General features: G+C 43.5%; 1 protein-coding gene across 2 annotated transcripts in view; it reads left to right on the plus strand.

Moving 5' to 3' along the window:
* PRKCA (protein kinase C alpha) overlaps positions 1–24,184 on the plus strand; it is a 266,528-nt gene extending 242,344 nt beyond the window's left edge. The window contains exons 14-17 of one of the 2 annotated variants that reach the window (XM_067547328.1): positions 324–404; positions 2,358–2,465; positions 5,085–5,225; positions 15,598–24,184. In XM_067547328.1, coding sequence (XP_067403429.1) covers positions 324–404; positions 2,358–2,465; positions 5,085–5,225; positions 15,598–15,762 — 495 coding nt within the window. In that variant the 3' untranslated portion in view covers positions 15,763–24,184. Of the gene's footprint in view, positions 1–323; positions 405–2,357; positions 2,466–5,084; positions 5,226–12,618; positions 12,778–15,597 lie in introns of those variants that run through there. The other variant, XM_067547329.1, reaches the window with a different exon arrangement.
* The last annotated feature ends 998 nt before the right edge of the window (positions 24,185–25,182 follow it).

Genomic DNA, 25,182 nt, shown 5'->3' on the forward strand with positions numbered 1-25,182 from the left:
GGATTTTCAATGGCACTTAACTCCCACTGGCTTTAACGAGAATCAGGCATTTAACCTGCTTTAGGTGCTTTGGTAAATCCCTGTAGGTGCCGATTTGCATCTTTAGGTGCCTAAATACCTTTGTAAATCTGTCCCTACAATTATAACACAAGGATCTAGTTCCTGTGCTGGAATGTGCATAAATCCCAGTGGGCTGAATAAGGATGATATGACTGGGTTCTCTCTGCATTTTAAGTGAAATGTATTTGTCTTCATAAGTCATTTATTTGATTCGCCACTGACCTTATTTAACAGAGATATTTTTTATTTTCATTATTACACAGATTATTGCTTATCAGCCCTATGGAAAATCAGTAGATTGGTGGGCCTATGGCGTGCTGTTATACGAGATGCTAGCTGGTCAGGTAAGAATTCTGTTGCTGCTGTGCTCCAAAATCTAATGAGAGGAACGTTACAATAAACAGAGGAAGAATTGTGCTACCGTGAAACTGCTACTGGAAACATAATAGCAAAGTTTTTAGATACTTGTCATGGAGGTTAAATCACAGAATCATGACAGTATTTTTGAACTGTGTGCACTGGGGCAAAGCACAGGGCTTGCTGCTCAAACCACAGTTAATTACAGAGACCTTTCTCTACACATATAATGGGATTCCAGTCACCAAATCACACAACTGGAAAAGCAAGTCCTGTACTGCAAAGTTTAGTTGAAGGTAACAAACCAACTCTAAAGAGCTCTGTTATTCTCTTGATGTGGGGAAAAATTATGCAAGTGACTCTCCTGGGGTAGTGAGCTGGAGCTACCACTGAATTTCCTATATATACAGTGTGTAGACTGCTTCTGTTATTCCTTCCCATGCTAAGTCCCAGTAGGTTTTTTGACTTCTTGTGTAACAACTGAACACTGTCTGCTGTTCCTGTATTCTTTTTCCTTTCAAATTCTTATGACGATCACTGTCTCTGTGCTCTCTGGTCATCTCCAATTATTTGCAAATTGTTCTGTTACCTCAACACCGGTGTATTTTATGACAGAAAAAAGGTGTATGAGAACCTTAAGATGTTTAACAGTACTGAAACATCTGATGGTCTGTAGATGAGTTCTGTGGGTTTATCTACAATTTTAGGTTTACATATAAAAACCCACTAAAATTAGATACTATTCAGAAATAATTTGAAGGATTTGGAATGTAGGATCCAGCTGTGTCTGATAATGTTGGGAGATCCCAGGTTGTTGTTCCTTGTTCTTGAGGAAGTCTGATATGCTCATGTATTTACATAGACTATGTCTACACTTGCTGCCAAATTCAGCAGCAGTCGACGGAAGATATGCGTAGAGTAGCTTGCGTATCTCCCATCAACTTCCTAACTCCTACTTACCACAGTGTCTTCAGTTTGCTGCGCCAACGGGAAATGCTCTCCTGTCAACGCAGCATTACTCCACCTGGTGGAGGTGGATTAATAGCGTCGATTTCCGGGTCAGTTGAGCGAGCGGGTCTCCACTTCGGCTCAATCGATCCAGATAAACCGATCTGACAGCGACGAATTTGCCACCGTCAGTCTAGACATAGCCTAAGTCTTAAGTCATTTATAGAAGTATTATCTTATTAGCATTTTCTGCACTTACAATAAGTGCTAAGTAACTTCCAGAGCTGCTTGGATGATGGGGATTTGTTTGCAGATAAATGCATCAATATTTGTGTTCATTATGATAGCTGCTTTGAAAATATCTTGAAAAATATAAGATTAGGCCCAGCAATTTGTAGACATTTATCTGTTTGCACAAGTTCTTGTTTTTGTGTACATTATAACTTAGTTGTGCTTTCTTTTTTGGAGTGTTCTTTCAGGGTGATATTCACCCTGTACAGAGGGCCACTAGAAGGCCTATGCAACACTTAAGTCCCACTTAAACTCTTAGTTCAAAGCTTATGTGGGACTTCAGCAATACCCAGGGACCTTGTGCTGGTTTTCTTCATCTTCACACCATATTTAAACACAAATAGCCCATGCTTGTGACACTGTCTTCCCCTCACAGAAACATTATTTACGTGTAAACCAAATTGGAGCATTATTGGAATTGCATGACACCTTAGATCAAAGTCGTTGAAAGAAATGGCCCAAAACATTTACCACTTAGATTGTTTCAGGTTGGCTAGAGCAAGATAACATTAAAAGATCTAATTAAAGATAAACAATCCCCGAGGTAACCAGAATTGTCTGCAGATCCTGTGCTGGGGGCAGAAATGTAAAGTACATTGAAAATGTAAAACTCAATAATTTATCTGCTTTAAATAAATAGCATTAATAGGGAATTAAAATTAACACCAAATAATTTTACCTCCTTTATGTTCCTTGAATAGCCTCCATTTGATGGGGAGGATGAAGATGAACTCTTCCAGTCCATAATGGAGCATAATGTTTCCTATCCTAAATCACTGTCCAAAGAAGCTGTTTCTATCTGCAAAGGGGTAAGCAAGTTGCTGTTGTATCATGAGGTCCTTTTTCAACAGAGCATGTTAAATAATCAGAGTGTGTGGAGTTCGACTGGCTTATACCACTGGGCTTTTCCAAATACAAACCCTGTCCAGCCCACTGAGGCTATCTCCTGATAATGTGGATGATAACTTGCATCATCACCTGGCCTCTGCCAAAGGTCAGGCCTGCAAGAATTTCAACTGTTTCTGCAGTGCATATTTATTTTATGGTAGGAAAAGATTTCAGAATTAGTTGCAGCCAAATATAAAGCAGAAGTTACAAACAGGGTGGTTGAGTGAGCCTTTCCCACCTCTTAAATTGTCTGCGTTGTGAGCCTGGTCATGCAAGGTGCCAACCTGTCTCAGTTCTAACTGATGCCAAATGGGAGCTGACGGTGCACAGCAATTTGCAGGATGCACTCTGCAGCATTGGGCCTTGTATGTTTGAACAGATAGGAAGAACTGAAGGGATTAACAGGAGGGACAAGGTTGGTGGGACCAACTGGACCCATTTACTGGACCAGCTGATACAGAGCTGTGCAGCTCCAAAGCTTGTCTCTTTCACCACCGGAAGTTGGTTCAGTAAAAGATATTACCTTCACCCACCTTCTCTCTAATATCCTGGGACCAACACAGCTACAACAGCACTAGAAATAACAATGGATTAACAGGAGTCATTTTAGAATATAGATAGAAATGAGCCTGAACTAAAACCTCCAGCCTAAACACCAGTGAGTGGTGAGGAAATTCTGATCTAGGTCCAAGCTTTGTAGTGTAAGTCCATCTCAGTTTATAGTCTATTTTAATGGGTGTTTTGGGGAGAGCATTGATGTGCAGAGAATTAGTTACGGGCTAGTCTAAGCTTAGAACGTACAGTAGCACAGCTGTATTGCGGTGCCGCTGTAAGAGCACTTGTGTAGTCATGTTATGTCGACGGGAGAGAGCTTGCCCGTCAACATAATAAAACCACCTAGATGAGTGGCAGTAGCTATGTCAGCGGGAGATGCTCTCTCCCTGTCTACACAAGTGCTTATGCCAGTAAAACTTATGTCGCTCAGGGGTGTGGTTTTTTTGCGCCCGAGTGACAAAAGTTTTGCTGTCATAAGCACTTGTGTAGACAAGGCCTAAGAAAAGTTTGCTTGGACTTTTTCCTGACTCTGTGTGGTTCCCTGGAGCACCTCAGTTCTGCAGCTCTTCCAAAATGTGAATTTTAAATGTTTATCACTGCTTCACCAGGATAAACATTTTACTGTATTTAAATGTTCAGTGAATTTGACATCTGTTTCCCTAGTGCGGAGTGCCTTTTGGAACTGCATGTGCAGAACTTTAACTGACTCCATTTTTTTCTCTTTAAAGCTAAAATCGTTGAGAAATTTTACATTATAAAATTGAAAGAATTTTAAAAGCTGCTTTTTCTTTTCACTGTTTAATTTCCATGTTTATGTTTGGTGTTTCTCTCGGCCAGGCCAAGAGAAATGGATTAGATAGTTTCACCGTTTCTTACATTGATTTTCCGGTTCTCCTGTATTAATGCAAGTGCCACTATGTTTGGGTTGTAAGCACTAAGGGAAATGTGTGTTTGTGTTGTCTACATTTTAATTTTTAAAATAATGTTCATTGAAATCATTGTGTGTGTGGAGAAGGGTTGTTATTAATGCTACTAAAAATTTGGTTCTAATCTGCCCTGATATCTCTTTTCCAGCCATCCTGTCTTAAATAATAAATAAAATGCAGCATAGTTTTTAAAAGTTTCATCTGAATAGACATTGAAGAGTTCTCACCTGTGATGTGAAGCTATGCAACCAAAGCCCTGAGTTCTCTGAGTGCCTTAAACCTTTCACTAGAGTGATTCATCTGGACTGCAGGATCAGTCTACAGCTTGGAGTTTGCATCTGTGACCCTTGTCTGCTAACACTGGAATGTGTTTTATAGCCAAACTGCTCTAATGGCATTCCCAAGTATGCGAAGATATTGTTGCAAATGTTCCACAACAGCCATACACAGCTGCAATTATGCCCCCAGCTCTCTTGATTTTTTGATTATTGCTCCTTTCTTGTGAGCGTGCTTTCTCTGTGCAACTGGTATTTGATATTGATCGAGTTGGCGTTAAGGATGAAAGAGAAGCACAGATTAGTTACAGTCAGGAGACTGCCAAAAAATGACAGACTCTGTAATGGGATGTCCAGGACACACCCAGAAAATTATAGGGACTGCTACTTTATATGTTTCAGTGTCATGGAATTTATCAAGTTTCATGGATTGTTGAAGCACAGTAGAGCCTGTTCTGGAGCCGTACAAATTAGGTTGTAATAATAAGGGCCAAATTCAGACATGATGAATGTAGATGTAATTCCATTGTGCCCACCTACACCATGTGTGATAAAAGAAGAAAGTAGGGTTTAAAGTGCAACCGGTAATGTCAGTGCCTCCAGGCACTCTCTAGCTTTGAAATAAAGAAATTAGCACTTACAAATAAAATACAGCTTTTCATAAAGCTTTTATTGCCGAGCTAAATCTTGACATGAGGAACAATAACAACTCCACCTGTGGACAGTCTGTTGCTCTTTCATTCCAAAAGTCACTTTAATCATTTGATGTTTTATTGGTTTATAGTTAATGACAAAACACCCTGCAAAACGGCTTGGCTGTGGGTCTGAGGGGGAGCGAGATGTCAGGGAGCATGCATTCTTCAGGAGAATCGACTGGGAGAAACTGGAGAACAGAGAGATTCAGCCACCATTCAAGCCTAAAGTGGTGAGTGAGACGCGAGATATCTCCCCATTAAAATGCACTGCTTGCATCAAGCCTCTCCATGCTATGAAGCCAATGCTAACTTGATGGCATTGCAAGACAGCTATATCCCAAAAGGTGTGACATTTCTTCGATTTCGCACTTTGATTGTGACAGACGGCCATGCAATGCCACTAATACTTCTCTCTGCTGTAGCATGACCCAGTGTAGTTAGTGCGTCATCAAAAATGCCATAAAAGTATTGCTGAGTTCCTGATAGGAAGTCTCGGGTGTAGCTGTGCTACGTGAGAACACGATGAGAAGACACACAGTTGACTAAATGAGAGTCAGTTGCAGAGGTTTTCTGTATAATAAAATACCTACACCCTTAATGCTTTCCATCTGTGCTTGTCTGACATGTTGTGACCTATTCTTTTGGAGGAAGGCCTTGTCATGGTTATCCACGTATTTACCAGCTCAGAATTGCATTACCCTAATGTTAGCTACACCTGAGCACCATTCAGAAACCTCATCTAGTGCACAATTCCATGGCCTGCCTATATTTGATAGGGTTTCCCCCAAGGAGCACGTAACACTTGTGCTCCGTGATCTGCACTGGCTGCAGTTTAAGGAGCTAGGTTTTAATGGGTAAAGCTCTAAATGGTGTGGTGCCTATTTACCCAAGAAATTGCCAGTCTCTCTGTATGATGCTATAGCACCTGTTCCACTGAACACTTGCACTGACAGCCCCACTGAAATTAAGGAGAATAACCTCAGCACCTCACAGGATCGAGACCCAACTTTCCCACATGAAACTTAATTAAAGGGTAAAGTACTAAAAGTTTGAAAAACAATCTGATTCCAGTATGTCACATTTAATTGCAGAAAGCTATGTCACAGCTCCTATTTATGTCATAACGGGATTAATCACCAGCTGTGGCTGTTTCTCTTCCGTTGATTAAGACTTATTTTATTTATATAGGTTGCTGTTAAAACATACCAAGATAAATCTAGTATTAATGTTGCTGCCTTACTTTCTTAGACAATCATTTTAAGTCCAAGTCTTGTATTTATACTCCATCCCTTGTTACTGGTTTACTAGCATATCCTAGTAACTAATTCTATTTATATTGATTTCCTGGTAAAAGCGTCTTCTCCTTCGAGTGATTGCTCATGTCCATTCCAACATAGGTGAGTGCACACCACCGTGCATGGGTTCCTGGAACTTTTTTCCCCTTAGCAGACCCTGTAGGGTCGGCTCTGGTGCCCCCCTGGAGCCCTGCGCGCATGCCGCGGTATATGAGGCATTGCCGACCCTACGGCCCCTCAGTTCCTTCTTTCCGCCTGTGATGGTTGCTGGAACTAGAACTTGCTTTCTGCAAGTACTATTCCCCTTCTTTGAACTCTTTGTTATTCAAAGTACTTCAGTTAGTTTTAAGTAGCTGTTAAGTAGTGTAGTTAGATAAGAAGTTCCTGAGGGACTTACAATGGCTGGGCCATGCCCCAGTCGCCTGATTTAAACTGCCCCCACGATCGGTACCTTAAGTGCCTGGGGGGAGAGCAGGAAAGACAAGTGTAAGATATGCAGGACTTTTAAACTGCGGACAGAAGGACAGAGAGATCAGGTTAAAAGCCTTGCTTATGGAGGCAGCGCTCCATCCAGCGTCTGAGCCATCCCGTTCCACCTAGCACCGAGCGTCACCTCGGCGCAGAGTGCAGCACAGGCACCTGGCTCGACTCGGCACTGAGCCGCATCCCTGGTGCCGAAGAAGCTGAGACAACGCGCGGAGCGCAGACACTCCCCTGCACCATCGGTACAGGCAGGGTCGAGGCAGAGATGCACCGGCTATGGCCCATCGTGTCTTCTCTGGTGCCTGCATCTCCAAGCAGGGAGCCTCCCCTGACTCCTGGGAGTGGGAGAGTGCCCCTGCCAATGCCATCAACACTGGAGGTTTTTCAGGCGGCAAGAGCCTTGTTGGCCTGCCTACGCCTCTGCCCCCCCTCCGCCGAGGGAGAAGGGGCTGGTGTCCCTGGGCAAGCCGGCGTTGGGTCCCCCCAAAGGGTGGTGGAGATCCCCGGTACGGGGAGGAAGATCTCCCACCAGATGGCCACCTGGGGTAGAGTGAGGACGCTCCCCCAGCAGTCGCTCCAGGTCGGCATCATCGAGCCAACCTGCACCGGCACAGGACGTGGAGTCTCCCTCTTGGCGCCAACGTCGATCCCTGGCACCGGAGGCAGCGCATGCCAGGAGGGGGGCACCGGTCGAGGTCTGCCAGGCAGCGCCTGGACAGCTCCAGTTCCCAATCCCCGGCACTGAGGAGCTCGCCTGCACCGAGGTGGCGCAGAACCCGGTTGCCATCAGAGAGCCCGGCATCAAGGAGCTCACCCGCACTGAGGCGGCACAAAACCCGGTCGCCATTCGATGACCCCACACTGTGCAGTACTCGATGCGGAACCGTGGAGCTTGGAGTGGCACTGGTCTCGATTACCAAGGAGTGAGCGGCGCCGCAAGTCCTCGGTACCGAGAGCTCTTCGGAGCGTGCCTCTGTCCATCGGCCGCTCGCGGCAACGGAGGCGGTCCTCATCATCCTCCATGTCGGAGGCATCAAGAAGACGGTCCCTGGTATGGCACGACACCCAAGACCGAGGACAGCCACAGCACCGCTGGTCTTGTGGCTCGGGGTCCCGCAGGGGGGACAGTCATCAGGACAGCCGACGCCCCCACAAGGCGTCACAGCAGGTGGCACCATCAGCCCCGGTTTAGCCCCAGATGGGGGCATCCAGATAGGACCAGGGCCCCAATCCACCCTGTCAGCAGAGGAGCAGTCCGTGCCCCCCTGCATAGGAGAAGGCCCATAGACACCGCTCCTCAGATGAGGAGTTGGACCCTATGGAGGGCCCCTCTACGGGTGCATCCCTTCGGCAGGCAGGGGAGCACCCACAGGATGTGCCTCAGCAGTCCTCTTCCTACTCCCGGGATGAGGCAGTCTCCCAGGTCCACATGGCATCACTGGAGGGTTTCAGGGCACAACAGGAGCTGCTCAAGAGGGTGGCCTCTAACTTGGGGCTGGAGGTCAAGGAGTTAGTGGAGGCCGTCGATACCCTCTTCAATGTGCTGGCGGCACCTGCCCCAGCAGGAGTGGCCCTACCAGTCCACAATAGGGTCCTCAAAATTGTTAAGGCCCTTTGGCAAACCCCTTCCTCGGTCACCCCTATGTCAAAGGTGGCTGAGAAAAAGTATTATGTCCAGCCGAAGGGTTCAAGTATCTGTTCACTCATGTGGCCCCGGGAACCCTGGTGGTGGACGCAGCCAACCAGCGGGACAGGCAAGGTCAGCCTGGTTCCATTCCCAAGAACAAAGACAACAAAAAGTTGTGGATTTGTTTGGGAGAAAAATTTATTCCACAGCAGCCCTGCAGTTCAGGATTGCCAACCATCAGGCCCTCCTGGGGAGATATAATTTTAGTTTGTGGGACTTCCTCAAGTGGTTTGCTGAGGGCCTGCCCCAGGACTAGGCCGCAGACTTCACCACCATCCTGGATGAAGGAATCACGGTAGCTAGGGCAGCGCTCCAAACGTCCAGTGACGCTGCTGACTCGGCGGGTAGGGCCATAGCCTCTGCCATTTCCTTGAGGAGGTGATCATGGCTGCAACCCTCAGGCCTGTTCCAGGAGGTGCAGCAATCAATCCAGGACTTCCCCTTTGATGGGTCGGCCCTCTTCTCCAATCAGACCGATGCGAAGCTGCACGGTCTGAAGGACTCCAGGGCCACGCTTCGCTCCCTGGGCCTGTACACGCCCCAGGCTTCCAGGAGGCAGTCACGGCCCCAGTCGCAGCAGCAACCAGGCCTCCGCCTAGGCCCTCTCAACCCTACAGAAATAGGGACAGAAGAGGGGGTTTAGAAGACAAAATCAGCCCCCCAGCTTGTCCTCAGCCCCCCAGCAGGGGCCCCCAGAGGGTCGGGCAATTGTAGGAGACAGTTTTGATGGTGCGCCCAAGGGTGACGCCCCTACTGCTCTTCTGGACCTGACCCGCCCTGTCCCGAACAGGTTATTCTATCCTGAATGGGCAAAGATTACGTCGGATCATTGGGTCCTCGGGATAGTCTCTAGGGGCTAGACCATACAGTTTACCTCTGCCCCCACCCAACAACCCCCCACCTCCATCCCTCTTCAGGGACCCCTCTCACAAGCAACTCCTCTTGCAGGAGGTGGACACCCTCCTCAACACAGGCGCGATGGTTATGGTTCCTCAAGGCAGAAGGGGGAAAGGGTTCTATTGAAGGTACTTCCTCATTCCCAAGGCAAAAGGGGGTCTGAGACCCATTCTAGACCTGCATCGTCTAAACAAATATGTCAAACGGCTCAGATTTTGCATGGTCTCCCTAGCTTCCATAATCCCTTCCCAGGATCCAGGAGACTGGTATGCCGCCCTCGACCTCCAGTATGCATACTTTCATGGGTCCGTCCTCCCCAGCCACAGGCGCTTCCTCTGCTTCACAGGGGCTGGTTCCCACTACCAATTCACAGCCCTGCCCTTTGGCCTATCTTTGGCTCCAAGGATGTTCACTATAAGCAGTCCAGGTTCCAAGTGCAGGGGAGCATGACCCTCACTTGCTCCACGTGAAGCAGGCTGGGACGGCACATAAACCAGCAGAAGTCTACACTAACCCCAGTGCAATGCATAGGACCCATTGGGGTCACCCTGGACGCTTCCCAGGCCACAGCCTTCCTGCCTCAGCCACATTTCGAGGCGATAATGTAGCTTGGAGATGATGGAGACTGATGCCTCACGACAACAGCCAGGCACTGCCTAGAGCTCTTAGGCCATGTGGTGGCCTGCACGTAGTGGTTGGCCTCAATGTACGTGCCAAGCAGATACCCACTGAATTGGGTGGTCACAGTTCCCCCCGCCCGTCCTAGCCTCCTGAGACTGGTGGAGATCTCCCAGGGCAGTGTTGAAGGGCGTTCCGTTCAGGGAACTGGTCCCGTCGGTCACCCTAATCTCCGACGCCTTGGATGTGGGATGGGGAGCCCACATCAGTGCCAACCTGAGCACTCAGGGGCTGTGGTCGGGGGAGGACAGGCTCCTGCACGTCAGCATGAAGGAGTTGAGGGCTATTCGCCTAGCGTGCAGGGTGTTCCTCTGATTCCTGACAGGCAGAGTGGTGCAGGTGCTGACGGACAACCCTGCAGCCATGTTTTATATAAACAGGCAGGGAGGGGCGCACTCCTGAGCTCTCTGCAAGGAAGCTATCTGTCTGTGGGACTTTGCCATGAGGCATGACTTCCACTTGACTGCCTCTCACCTCCCGAGAGTGAGGAACGATGAGGCGGATCGCCTCAGCAGGTCTTTCTACCCCGCCACAACTGGTCGCGGCACCCGGAGGTAGTGACTACGATCCTCCAAAAGTGGGGTGTTCCCCAACTGGACCTATTCGCATCGGCCTGGAACGCAAAGTGCCTGAGGTTCTGCTCGCTCCGGGCTCACGAAACCAGGTCAATTTCCGACGCGTTCCTCACCGACTGGGCAGGGACCCTCATGTACACATTCCCGCCCATTCCACTCGTGCCCAAGGTCCTACTGGAAATAAAGAGGGACAGGGCGGATGTCATACTCATCACTCTGGCCTGGCCAAGACAGCACTGGTTCAGCGTGCTGCTGGACCTCTCGATCACCTCGCCTATGGAGCTCCCTAGGCAGCACGACCTTCTATCCCAGGACCATGGTCGCCTGTTGCACCCAGACCTGGACTCCCTGCACTTCACGGCCTGGAGGCTCTGTGGCTGACGGAGGGAGAGAGAGCCTGCTTGGTGCAGATCCAACAAGTTCTGCTGGGCAGCAGGAAACCTTCTACACAGGTCATGTATCGGGCTAAGTGGAGATGGTTTACCTCTTCAGCCGAGTCCCGGGGCATTCCGCCCAGCCTCTCGTCTCTGCAGGTGATCCTGGAGTACCTGCTCCAGCTAAGGCGCCAGGGTCTGGCACTGACCTCGTTGAAGGTTCACTTGGCGGCCATTTCGGCCTTCCATCAACCGCTAGAGAGGAGATCTCTGTTCTCCCATCCCATGTCGGTCAGGTTACTCAAGGGGGTGGAGAGGCTGTATCTGCAGGTCCGTGACCCAGTGTCTTCCTGGGATCTCAACCTTGTCCTCTCAAGACTCACGGGGCCCCCCTTTGAACCCATGGCTTCATGCCCTCGGCTCATGCTTTCATGGAAGGTAGCCTTCCTGGTGGCCATTACCTTGGACAGGAGGGTCTCCGAAATTAGGGCCTTGACCTCGGAGTCCCTTGATACAGTATTCTATAAGCATGAGGTGCAGTTGAGGGATGTTTTACTGGCAGCGTCCAGTGTAAGAACTGTAGGAAGTGTGTGGGTGTTTTCCATCCTGCTTTAATACTGGGTAAACATCCATAATAACAATGTCAGTGTTTAAAGTTCTTTAACAATTTTTTACACATATTAAATCAGGATGAGTGCTTTTATGATGGTCTCTGCCACTGATTTCCCACACTCCCAGTGTCACCAGCTTCAGTGCTGTATGTCACTTACCAGGAAATGGAATGCAGCCAGAAAAAAACAGCATCCAAAGCTTAAATTGTAATAAGGACCTGACATGCAGAAGTACTAGCAAAAAGTGCAAGGTTATGATGGGCAAGTATTCACGGGCTGCTGGTACACATTGCTTATCTGAATTCCTCCAAACCTCTTTGGTCTCAAAATCAAGCTAGAAATGCTACAAGAACGTCTTTCTTGCAAGATTCATGATCATTTCTTGTTCAGGCTGGTCATAATTGTTTCAGTGACATTCAGTGACAACCATTATCACAGCATTTTAGTGCTTCCACACAAAAGAGATGCATGCACAGGAAGGTTTGGATCAGTTTGAGGTTGGAGCAACGTTTAGGTGATTCTTGTTGTGTTCTTTCTGATTCACACATCCATATTTTAAAAAAACCAAACCAAACATACATTGAAATAGTAAAATGTATCTCTTAGCTTTGGTACTTTCAGATGGTTCAACTCAGGAAAATTTGTGGGAGTTCCAGTAAGTAACCTTCCAGATAACACATTATAATGATCCTGTGTTACAAAGCCAAATGAGCTCCCCCAGTGGATGATCTCTGGACTGCAGAACTTCTACCCAGCCATGGGATTCCATGTGTCTTTGTCTCACTGATTCTGGGCATTAATTTTTCTTTTGGAAGCATAAGATGCATTTATCAAAGATTTTTTTTTAAAAAAGTCTTCTGTGTTAAATAAGCCCCTTTACTGCTGCTTTGAATTGACTGCCATGACTCTAGATCAATTTGATTGCTGTTAATTGTGGAACGTGCTTAGTTTCTCACAACAACTCTGAAGATGGAGAATTTTACCCTTCACCAAAATGCAGTTCTGTCTATTCTTCTTCTTCAGAACTTCTGTACCAAAATGCATTGGCTCCAGTGGTCATCGAGGTATTCGGTGAGCACATATTCAGAACGCTGGATGAAATGATAAGCAAACTAACATAACTCTTTAACCAGTTGGAGTGTTTTTCTGCTTGTGTTGGTAATAAACTGAACAAATAGCCTTGTGAACACTATAGTCAGTGTCCTGAGCATGCCGTTTTTATTTAAAACATAAGACATCTTGTGCCCAAGACAGCAAAAATTCTTTGCAGCTTTACTTACACTTTATTACTATTATTATTATTTATGCTAGATGCTCTAGAAGGTAATTGGGAACCTGGTATAATTGAACTGTCTCCAGAGTAGCATACGAACCATGCATCTGACCACTTGAGTGCCCTCTACTTCTCCTCTTCAACCCTACCCCAGTTTGCATTACTGTTAGATAATGCAGACGAGACCTTCATGTGAACCATCTTCCTCCGTTCCCAGATCAGAAGGAGGTGCATAGTGGCATATCATCCTTGAAGGATGAATGCAAGCATTCCCACAAATGCAGTATAGAGTAGTGCAGACACCCTACAGAAGTTAGCAGAGAAGAAAGGGGCAGGTGTAATGGGAAGACATTTTCACAGGACTTGTAGTACGGCACACATCATATCACTTCACAGCATAGATCATCATTGAGAGAACCTGATTTGCCCTTAAATTCCTTTAGGCTTCTCCAGGGTATACAAAGTCCAGTATTCCCCAAGTGTCCATTCAGTTTCTCCCAGCCGAGCTAATTTTGTTGTGCTCCTTCCATTCCTCCATCCCCTTTTACTTGCCAGTAATGCTGCTTTGCCCTCTCCTGAGTGTTTTCTGCCCTACTCAATGCTGCCCTCAACTTTTCATGAAACTGAGCTCTTCGTGATCATTTTCTGACTGAATCGCTTTCTGCGTGGAATGGATATACACAACCATACCCTCTTAGCTGGCCTTTATGAGAAAAGATGTCCCTTCTTTTAGATCCAGAAAAGGGAGCACCTGACAAAGCATTCTGTCAGGGGCCTGTAACAGCATCAAATCTGGTCTGGGTAATCAGGTGCATTCGCTGCCTCATATTACCCTCTGTCTGGAAAGCTGATTTGGAATTTACTGGTAATTTGGTGCTTTAGCTCTCCAGCCAAAGCCTAGAGAGAAGTATGTGACCATATCCTCCACACTATTCAATAGAGGTGGTTGAAGACCTCAGATCTGTATGTGCAATGGCCACTCCGATTTCATTGTTTAAATCAGGATTAGACTTTGCAGGTAAGATGCAGCAAAAGGACTCACTGTTTCTGTATGTGTGACAGCATGAAGATTTGGTTAGTGGGTGAATGCAGCTCCTAGAGAACTATATATAAAAAGTGTCTGATTTCCAGAGATATACAGATTGCAGAAGAGTCTAGTGTTCAACCACGGGACTAGGAGATGCCAACCCCGGAGTTTTAATCCAAGCTCCTACACTGACTCCTGCCTGTGGTGTCATGTAATTCACTTCACTTTTCTCTGTCTGTCCCCCTATCTGTGAAATAGAGCCAGTTTTGTCCAGCCACCTCCTCTCCAGACTTCTATAACTCCTTCCTTTGGCAAACACAACTTGCTTCTCTTGGCTTTCCATCTTTCTGTTGTCTAAGAAAGCTTACGTACCCTTGAAGTGTGATTTGGAATTAATCTCTGACAGAGCTCATTTCAGGATTGGCAACTGCTTTAGAATTCAATATAATTTCAATAACCTTTCAGTCAGAGCCCAAATGTCTACACCGCAGTTAAACAGCCCCTTAACCTGAGATCCACAAGCCCAAGTCAGCCACAGGTTTTTAATTGCAGTATAGACATACCTGTAGAGACCCAGAAAAGAGCATGCTAAAAGCATACTTACTAAACAAACAGGATAGAATTCCACAAGGCTTAATTTACAAAGGGGCCTGCTGATGTTGAACAGAAGCTGGTCGCTCAATAATCCAAGTACGGGGAATGGGGTATTTGTGTTGTTTTTCTTGGAGGCAAGACCAAATATGAAGGTGCATAGTTGTAATAATGACATACTGATGCTAGGTCCAGCTGAAAAAAGCTGGGAGTCAAAATTCATAATCAGGTGCATGCTGTATAATTAGATGTGGCATAATTCAATTTTTATTTTTTAGAATTTTGACAGATATTATCAATGTTTATTTTAAAGTATTTTTTCTGTTTTCATATATTTAAATTTTCACAGTTGCGGGAAATTATGGAGCATCAGACCATTGGGGGTTCAGACACTAATTATTTAATGACAGCAGACATTGAGATAAAAAACGTTAAAGCTTTATAGCCGTTAAAACTCAAATTGCATATTTTGACGTGATGTTGACAAAGTAAATATCTTTAAATTAAACTCTGATAAGTTGGTAAACATCCTTTTTCTTACTTTGCCTATTTGTCAATTTCAGTTATTATTGATGGAAGTATTTTGTGTGGTGAAAATCAACATTTATTGATAAAAATCGAATCCTTCCAAGTCTATGTATAATGCGTATATTCATACATATTGATTGACAAATTGATTGACATTGATTAACAGATTCATGCTTCCAGTTTTATACACGAGTAATTTGACACATGATTACTCCGTTGAATCAAGGCATTGCCTATCTGCCTGAGTAGAGGCAGGGGGAGGAGGGAGCTTTGTTGTCTGTCCCATGCATATTTGTGCCATGTCCCTGAGCCACACTGGAAAGAACACACACTGGAAAGAACTCCATTACATCACCATCCAGCTACTCCATGTGCTTCAAACCTTTCATTCTCTCTGTATCTTGCACCTTTGCTATGTGTTTTAACATCAGGGAAGAAATTGTGTCCTAGCTACCGGTAAAGGTAAAATGTGAGAAAACCCCACAACATCAATTCTGACTGATTTGCCAAGAGACAGCACTGCCAGGTGATGTCACTGATGTTTTTCCATCTAATTATATTTTTTTTCCTCTTTCTCTTTCAGTGTGGCAAAGGTGCTGAAAACTTCGACAAATTCTTTACTCGAGGACAACCAGTGTTAACACCGCCTGATCAGCTGGTCATTTCTAACATAGACCAAACCGATTTTGAAGGGTTCTCGTATATCAACCCGCAGTTTGTACACCCCATCTTACTAAGTGCAGTATGAAACTGATAGACATGAACAAACCACATGAAAATTTAAATACATGAAAATAGAAAAAACAGAGTGGGAAATGGTCCTAAACCCTAGAAATTTTAGGCCTTTACCTTGTTGGTTCCATTTGGGCCTGAAAATTGTAGGGTTAAAAGTACTGGGGGGGGCGAGGAGGGGGCGTGTGAAGGACACTCATTCAGGATTTGGCTTTGCCACAAAGAGAAGTTGTCTTACTAGGAGCTCATATAATACACAGTGCCCATCTATTCATCTACAAGTCACTACTGGCTGTAGGTTACTCTTATGAAGTTAGCCATTTTCAGTACATTTTCATAAATTTCATTGTCCTTTTCCCCCTCCCCTCCGGCACCGGAAAAGCATCTTAGAAAGAATGTAACAGCATCAAGTAGACTGAAAAAAACCCCAAACCCTTAAAATGGACAGTCTTCAGCCCTTAACTGTGGATATCATGAAATGTGGGCCCTGAGGGACACTCTTCCTTTTGGTCTTCCTGATGACTCCTGATGAAACTACAGCACAAGTGACTGAAAATGAGGTGTAACTGGGGGCAGGGCACTGTGTAAGATTGCTCAAAGCAAGATGTTTCAAAATCATTGCTTTTAGAAAAATATGGACAGGTACCAAGTTGTTTTTTTAATGAAATAAAGTCAGCACTTCGGCTTTGAGATTTAATCGCACAAAGCAGACACAAATTTGAACAGATTTTCAATAGCGGCCAGATATTTAGGAATGATGCTAACTAGCACACATGACAAATATTAGCTCAAGGGTAGAACTGCATATTTAATAATAATACTTGTGTTAACTTTAATCTCCATGAGATTATTCTGTGAATCAGGGTGCCATTGTTATATTAATTTAATTTACATCACTACTCAAGTCCATTGTTAGCCAGTTCTACTAATACCAATATTTTTCTATAAAACTTTTGTTAATCAGAGTGTGAAACAGAACGGTAACCCCTTACAACCCATTCACACTTATTTATTTGGTAGGCTGCAAAATAAGGTAGTAGAGGAAAGCACTATGTATAGTAATTTAATGACAGGGTGGGGTTCAGAGTCACTTCCTGCTTTCCCCAAGGTAACTTTAGACAAAAGAACTCATATTTTCTTAATTCCACTTTAAATATTAGTTTAAAACCCCCTGGAGCTATGGAATATTGGAGCCTGAAAGAAAAAGCAGTTAAAATTGTTTTATGGGTTGAAGGGAATTTAATATGTTTTGCATATGCTTCATGCAATGAATTTTGCATGTTTAATAATAACCCTTACAAATAAGCAAATCTCTATTATTGACATAATCATATCAAGTATAAAGAGTATTATTTAAAAAAATATAAGACAAAATTGTGCTATGTTTGTGAAGGTTCTTGCTCTGAATGAGCATTATTATTTAGATTTAGCTTAATGTTCTATTCCTAATTTTTTTGGTTTTGTTTTTTTATTTTAGTTTATGGATATGGTCAGTGGGATAGGGTATACTATGTTTTTTTTTTAAAGTAGATCCACTTTTAAACAATAATGACTACCTGCAGGTTTTATACAAGATCAATTAGGCTTCTTTTTCACATCTATTACTTGCAAAAAAGAAAATAGATTTTCTTTATTTGCAGTGATGAACACTGTAATTAGATTTTCTTTATTTGCAGTGATGAACACTGTAATTAATTCAGCATTCTCTTGTCGCAATCACCGGGTTAAAATGATTGATATTTCCTCTTGGAACTTACTAGAAGATATTGATTCAAAGATTAGTAAATACTTTTGCATATTTTGTTTCATGATGGCATGTAAATTGGTGTAGTCATTACCTTTCCCTTTTTATTTTCCTTTTGCCTTGTTAATGTTAGCGATCTTAGACATTTCTTGCCTTCTGGATGTGCATGTCTGTGCCAGAAGCATGTTGTCTCTATTGCTGCATGTATAGTGATCTACTGTTTTTTCCAGCATGAAAACTTACTCTCATGCAAGGTAAAATATTTGCCATAAAAGACTTATAAATTTATCAGAATCTGTAATGAAGGGGACAATTTGCTTACCACAGTTTTGTATTACACTGGATTGACTACACGGTGCCAAAATACTATGGAAGGCCCCAATCCTGTAAACTAGTGGTTCCCAACCTTTCCTCTGCCGCAGCACACCTCAAGCCCCAGGGACCTCTTCGCCCCACCCCCAGCCAGCAGCTGCAGGAGGCGAGGGGAGGGGCAGAGGAGCCAACCCATTGTTCACACTGGAGGGGAGGAGGGAAGAGAGGGAGATTGAACTCTGATTGGTTGCTTCGCCCCTGGAGGAGGTGCAGCAATGAGGCAGACGGCCAATCAGAAGGCAGCTCCCCCCTTCGTCCCCTGCTGGTTCTCACATGTACTTTTTCAAAACGTTCTGCAGCACACTTGTTTGGGCCTATTGTCACACCAGTGCGCCATGGCACTCCGGTTGGGAAACACTGCTGTAAACTGTCACTCATATGACTATTCCTTACTTCCTTGAGCAGTGGCACAGACTGCAGTGGAATTATCTCTGGGTGAAATCAGCCACGTGCACAGGGCTGGTATAAAGCTTATGTATCTCTTCTACTTTCAAAAGCTTTTGAGGATGTAAGCGGTGCATAGGCCTTGTGACTTGTGCTGATCTTCTGCAAGGAGAGGATTTCACCAACAGATTAATTGGATTTCACACACCCACTGCAGTTGCTGGGACCACTCACATAAGAAAGGACTACTCATGCGAGTCTGAGTTTTCAGGATCGAGCTCTAAGTCAATGAGTAATCCTGGGCTACTGGTAAAATGGAACATTCTAAGATCCTAGCGAAGCACACTGCACGTGAGGGGCATTATAAACAAACCAGAGCTCAAGGTATTACCCAATTACAGAAACTTTAAAACAAAATTTAAAATCATTTTGGAATAATAATTTTTTTTTAAAAATCTGTGTCAAAGTATTAAATTATCTGCCAAACCTGAGAATGAATTGTCTTGTTTGTATGTCATATATCTTTAAAAACATGGCTATTCAACATAAATTATGTGGACACCTATAGTATTTCATGACCACCTACATTCTAATCTACTAGCATGGAACACCTGACCTAGGGTAGAGACAGCAAGGCATCATGCCTCATTTGATTGTGGGTTCAGTAGATGACTTCAAAGGCTGAGATTTAGAAGGAGAGGCTGTTAACATCACAGCCAACATTGCTGGGCGCTGGAATGAAATGCAGGGTACGTCTGTCCTGCAATAAAAATCCCATGGCTCCCAGTCTCAGAGCTTGGGTCAATTGACTCAGACTCAGAGGACTCAGAGTGTGGGGCTACAAATTGCAGTGTAGATGTTCAGGCTCAGGCTTGTGCCCGGTCTCAGAGCCCAGACTGCAGCCGAAGCCTGAACATCTACACCGCAACTTTTAGCCCCACAGCCCAAACCCCGCAAACTTGAGTAAGCTGACCCAGGCCAGCCGTGGCTATGCCACAGCCTTTCATTGCAGTGTAGACGTACCCTTGGAGTATGATGTTGGGCATTAGGTAATGGAAAGATGAGAGAAGCAGCAGGGCAGACTAAATGGAATAGAGCCAAGCTGGACACAGACAGGAGATTGGTAGACAAGATATGGAACTTGTGTTTTCCTTAGGCAATATCAGTGGCAAAGTGCAGTAATGGAATGTATCAGTTGTAGACCCACATTTTAAATGTTAAAACAAAGGACTGGCCCAACATCCAAACAAAACTCACCATGATTTGCTTTTGTTCATTTCCTCAAAGGTTTTTCATTTTTATTTTCGTAAGCACTTGCGCTTGCTCTGCAATGTGTAGGGTTAAAGGCAGGAACTCCTCTCTCATCTTGTTACCTCAAAGTTCCTGCATTTGTAACGTTTCCTGTCCTCTTGTGTAGGTTTTGTAATGCTAAAGAAAAGGTACTGTGAACTCAGCCATCCTGCAAGAACAAGGCAACACTGTGTCGAGCTGTCTAAAAGGGATTGGCTGTATAAGTTGTCATTAACCAATTACTATGCCTTACGCACATGGTTACATGTGAGCACTGATGTTAGGACAGCCCTTTACACATAATTTAAAAGGCACATCCTCATTATTTGGAAATGCATAATAGAAAGTAAAATCCTAAGTATACCGCAAGAGTGTTCCTAATGCCATTTTAATACAGCAGATACGAGCTCTAATTACAAGATGTGGCTATCCAGAGAACTTTGGTGAACATGAGTATTCGTTAAAGTTAAAACGACCCCATTTACATTAGAACCTTTGCCTTTGAGGAGATGACAACAACAACAAAACCCCGTGATATCATAAGTATAAAACTAGAACTGACATTTCATTGCATTAAAATGTGGGTGAAAGTGTTAAGAACCTGATCCTATAAGATCCTGAATGGACTCTGCTCCCATTGACTTCTGAAGGAGCTGAGAGTGCCCAGGACCCACAGGATTAGGTAATACTGGCACTATACTGCAGCAATTTTAGGTGCCTGTTGGTGATTAAGATGAATTGGGCTGAGGGCCAATAAATACGGAGATGTCCCAAGAGGTTATTAAACCCTTCAGTCATGGCAAATTTTAAGTAGTGAGAAAAAGTTTTGGCTTCAGGCAACTAATTTGACATTTGTTGTGGTTGACCACTGGTCCATTTTCCCCCTTAAAAAAAAGTAATAAACTGCATATTTTTAAAATTAGTGTTGTTTTTTAAAACAAATTGTGACCTATTTCTGCATAATTTGTTAGAAACTCTTTCTGTAGATGCAAAACCCTATCCGTTTCCCAGATTGAGGCAAAAAGACAGCTGCATTTGAGAGTAAGCAGTGAAATAAATGGGCTATGTGTGTTCCCATCCGTAGTAAAATCCATCCCTATGCAGAGAGCTAGCACAAAACCTTGGAACCTCTTAAATCACACTTAAGCCCTCAAGGAATGAATTGGTTCTGAGGCCTTCTGCTGGTCCTTTGCATGGGATGGATTACACCTAGTGGGCAAAATCCTTCAAGTCTTTATTCACATCCTATTGACTCCAGTGGGATTACTTGGTGAGTACTTGTTCACATGAGTATGGGCTTGTAAGACCGAGCCCATTTATCTGCACTCCATTCCTATTGCTATCAACAGCAATTGCACATTCATAAAGAGAGAACACACTCCTAACATGAAAAATTCCAGCGTAATCCAGGTTAGAAAGTGGGAGGGGAAGAGGAACATTCAGAGCTCTCATAGTCTGCAGAAATAAAATGATTGATTTTTTTTTTCTTTTACAATCTAAAGACGATTCCATTGTCAAAATCATCCATTAGTTAATAAAGTAACCTATAGAATGTGTACACTCTGAGCCTTTAAAACCTTTCCTGTCCTGCAGGGTCAATTCCATTGAAAAGCAACTGAGCTCCTGTAAAACCAACTAGAAAAAAAGCCTGTCTCCTTGCAGGAAAAGTGGAATGTTAAAGGTCCAGAATTGTAATTACTGATATCACTTACGGGTATGTTTCCCTTTGGTGCATGCACATGACTCCAGTTAAACTAAGTTACATGCAGTCATCAAAGGGAGAAGATAGTACTTACTAAGCAAAGCACAACATTGGAAACACCAATAATAAATCCTTGATATCACGGGAAAGAGTAAAAACAACGAGAGTCCTGTCGCACTTTAAAGACTAACAAATGTATGTACTACAGGACTTTCGTTGTTTTTGCTGTATACAGACTAATACGGCTACCCCTCTGGAACTAGAAAGAGTATTTACGGTATTTGATTTGCAATAGCTATACTAACCGGCCAAGGAATTTCTGGAACTGTAATGTGATTTTTGTTTGTTTTAGTCATTGGCATAAATTGTTGTATATGGTTTTTGTCTCGTTACAAATATCTGTGTCAAATATAGGAACTCAGTTATCTCTGTGCTGTTAGGTAGGGAGACAATTAGCTCCATTAAAAAGTAAAAGACAGTATATAAAGCCAAACCACTCTTTCCTTCAATTCCATAACCTTAGAAACTATTTGAAATATTTAAATGAAGTGTTATCTAAAAATTGGCACAGTAACCATGTCCGATTTCATATCAACTAATAGCTGTCAGTAATGACTGGTAATTAAATAGCCTTACAATGAATGATAATCATGCACTAAAGCCCTCCTGTTCATAAGAAAATCTTGAGAGAGAGGGAGGTGCTCTCATGTTCTGAGCACAGATCTGAGATCCACAAACGTATTTTAATCCCAGGTCTATCACTGACTCCCTCTGTGGCCTTGGGCAAGTTACTTAACCTCTCTGCCTCAGTTTCCCCATCTGTAAAATGGGGATAATAATACTTACGTCCTTCACCAGGTATTGTGAGGACTACTTAGTGAATGTTTCTAATACACTTTTAACATGAAAAGTGTTATGTAATTGTAAGTATTATTATAATTTTTTAATATTAAATAAGTCAGTTTATTCAATTCACATGGTGTTGCTGGATATACCATGCTATTTATACTTTTTTATATAACTTTAGTAATTCTACTGAAACCATTTAAAAGGAAAAAAAATCTAATGTATGTTTCTTATAGGATCTGGAGTACAGCTTAGCTCTTGTTAACTGAACTCACATCACAATGTAAAGTGTTGCTCGCCAGTCATGTAGAAGTCAGTTGCCCTACCTGTTTTCCAACTACTGAAATTTCTTTGTGTAATTTAAAAATTCTTTGTAAATGGAAGTCTTAGCCGAATTGATTATTGTAGAGCAAAATTCCCTATGGCTAAATAAAATTGACAACCCAACTGTTTTCTAGTAACGCTCAGTTATGTCTCCTAACAGAGAGGAAGTGATCTTTTGTTTGCAATTGTCCCATCAGTGAGGATTTTGTTCGGTTGATAATTTAACTGGCATCTGTGCTGGGCTTTTGCTTTAGCTATCTCCATGCTTAGGTACAGCACCATCAATAGTTTTTCAGAAAAAACAGCCACAGAAACTATATATTTTTTTCCATCTATGATGACTGTCTAAAAATTCAGTAACGTTTATAAGTCATTTTAAAGAGAGATGCAAAAGCAATAGCACCAACATTGATCATGTTGCAGGACTTCGCCTGCTTCCATTGAAGCCATAGGGCTGGATCTCACTCTGGTTTATATTGGTGTAACTTCGTTCCTTGTAATATCCCCTGCAGTTCAGTGGTGCAAGGGCACAAACCTGCTGCTAGTAAACTCAGGATGTTTTTCTATTGACTTCAATAGGAGTCAGAACAGGTGGTAGGTGAGATCCAAATCTGTTGCTTTTTATGTCAATGGGAGCAGACTGGACCATATATTAATTTCTGAGTAGAAGGATCTGTCGGGAAATAGCCAATATCAAGTTATATTTTATAATATATAAATAGGTGAAAAACAGATTTTAAGAAAAATGAGTTTTGTTTCTAATCTTTATAAACCACTAGGTTTAAAAAAATTTTTGAATTGATAAAGCAACAAACTATTGCTTGGTTTTGGTTTTGGTTTTGTTTTTTTCCTGATTGAAGAACAGTTGTGCAGGATCAGCTTTATTTGCACCTCTTGCATTTAAGGCTCAGTCTGCAAGGTGCTGATCACTCTGGCTCCGATCCAGCAAAGCACTGTAGCAGGCACTTTACTTTGAGCCCATGAGCAATCTTACTGAAGTTAGTAGAACTATACACAGGCTTATATCTCGGAATGTGCTTCAGTGCGATACTGGACCCAGGCTCATAGTGCACCGCACCATGCAGAACTGAGCTTCTGGGCCCCAAGTCAGTAAAGCACGTGCTTAAGCCCATCCATACTTAACTGCAAGCAGCACATGCTTAAGTCCCAGTGCTTCAGCATTGAACTCAGTGGGACTTAAGCACACGCTTAGTGAGCATCCTTGCTGTAGTGAGGCGAAGATTTAACACTGTCGATTATTTCCCCAGAAAGGGTTTCAAATTTGTTCCTTTCTTTGAGTTCCTAGAATGAATGTAAGAAAAATAATTCTAACGAAATGAAATACTTTGTTGCCTCTTTTAAAGGCTTAAAAATGCAGCTCCCACTACTTGTACTTTTAGCAAGAGGATGTCTGTCTTTTATAGAATACGCCTGAAACATTTGAAATCATTGCTTTGCTATGTTAACATTCGTTTATTTTTTTAACAAGGAACCACCTTGAAATCATTAATACTGAAGAATATCATTTTAAGACCCAAGCTTTGTATTTATAGAGGAGAACATTATTTTCTTATTATTTAATTGCAAGATACTATAGGAAAATGTGAAGAGGCGATTCATTTCTCAAAAAATGTTGGAAGAATAGCTGGCAAGATTGATGTATAAATTACTGCATTTTTTTCTTAATTCTTTAATCTTTGTTTGCATGATATGCTTTTGTTAAATATTAATTGTAGTTTGAAAGCAAGTGTGTATGAATAAAGATACTGATCATTGCTTTGTGTTCTTTTGTCTGGCTTACATCCTTTGGGAAACTCCAGTGACTGAATTCTTTACTGTAAAGTTAGAGCTGGACCTTCACTCAGGACCAGCATTTCCCCAAAAGTCGCAGCTGCTTAGATCCAGGGATTTGGCTTAGTTAGCTGTGAAGTTCAGAGCCAGATCTGAATTTCCCACAATGTAGGGTGTCCAAATACAGAGTTTTGATTGGCTCCTCTCTGAGGGCCTCAGCCCATGCCTGTTGTCAGTGGCCAAGTTACCATTGATTCAATGGTGTAGGATCAGAAAAACGTGAGTTTACACCCATTGCCATATTTCTCCAGAACCATTTTAAGTAATTATGAATAAATACTTAATCCTAAAGGATAACTAATTACAGGATGAGCAGGTTCCCTGCACATTTCGGTTGAAAGACTTTTTTTTGTTGTGAAAATTTTAAAATCAGGCCCTGGTCCTGCAAAGCGATCTACGCTAGAGGACTGCTACACATGAGCAGTGCCCTACTGAATTGAACGTGGCAATGCCTGCACCTGCATGGATCCAATAATAGTGTCAGGGATGATGGGTGAAATCCTGGCCTTATGGAAGTCACTGGGAATTCTGCCATCAACTTTAGTGGGCCCAGGACTTCACTCTAGATGTGGGGAGTGGGGGGAGTTAAATTGTCTGTAGAGCACCCTGCATTAATCTGGCTCTATATTAATCCACAAGTAAACCAAGAGGAAAGCACTAAATGAGATGTATTCTACCACAGAAATCATGGCACTTTGGAAATATTCACACTCTAATTGAGGGTAAGGGAGGGAATCTTTGGACCAGCAAGTCCTATGCTGGCTTGCCTACCCAAGTTGGTTGGTTCTGGCCCATTTGGACATCAACCTGCGGTGGGGAAGGAAGAATTGGTGTTGAAATGAGTCTATAGTTAGGGATACGTGGAGCAAATGCTTAACATGTTAGTGTAGTGGTGTTGTCCCTCTTCTACTGGCCAGTCCACA

Source organism: Emydura macquarii, unplaced genomic scaffold, assembly GCF_026122565.2.
Source record: "Emydura macquarii macquarii isolate MOO-44397 ecotype Brisbane River unplaced genomic scaffold, CSIRO-AGI_Emac_v2 contig_1230, whole genome shotgun sequence".
NCBI classification, from domain to species: domain Eukaryota; kingdom Metazoa; phylum Chordata; order Testudines; family Chelidae; genus Emydura; species Emydura macquarii.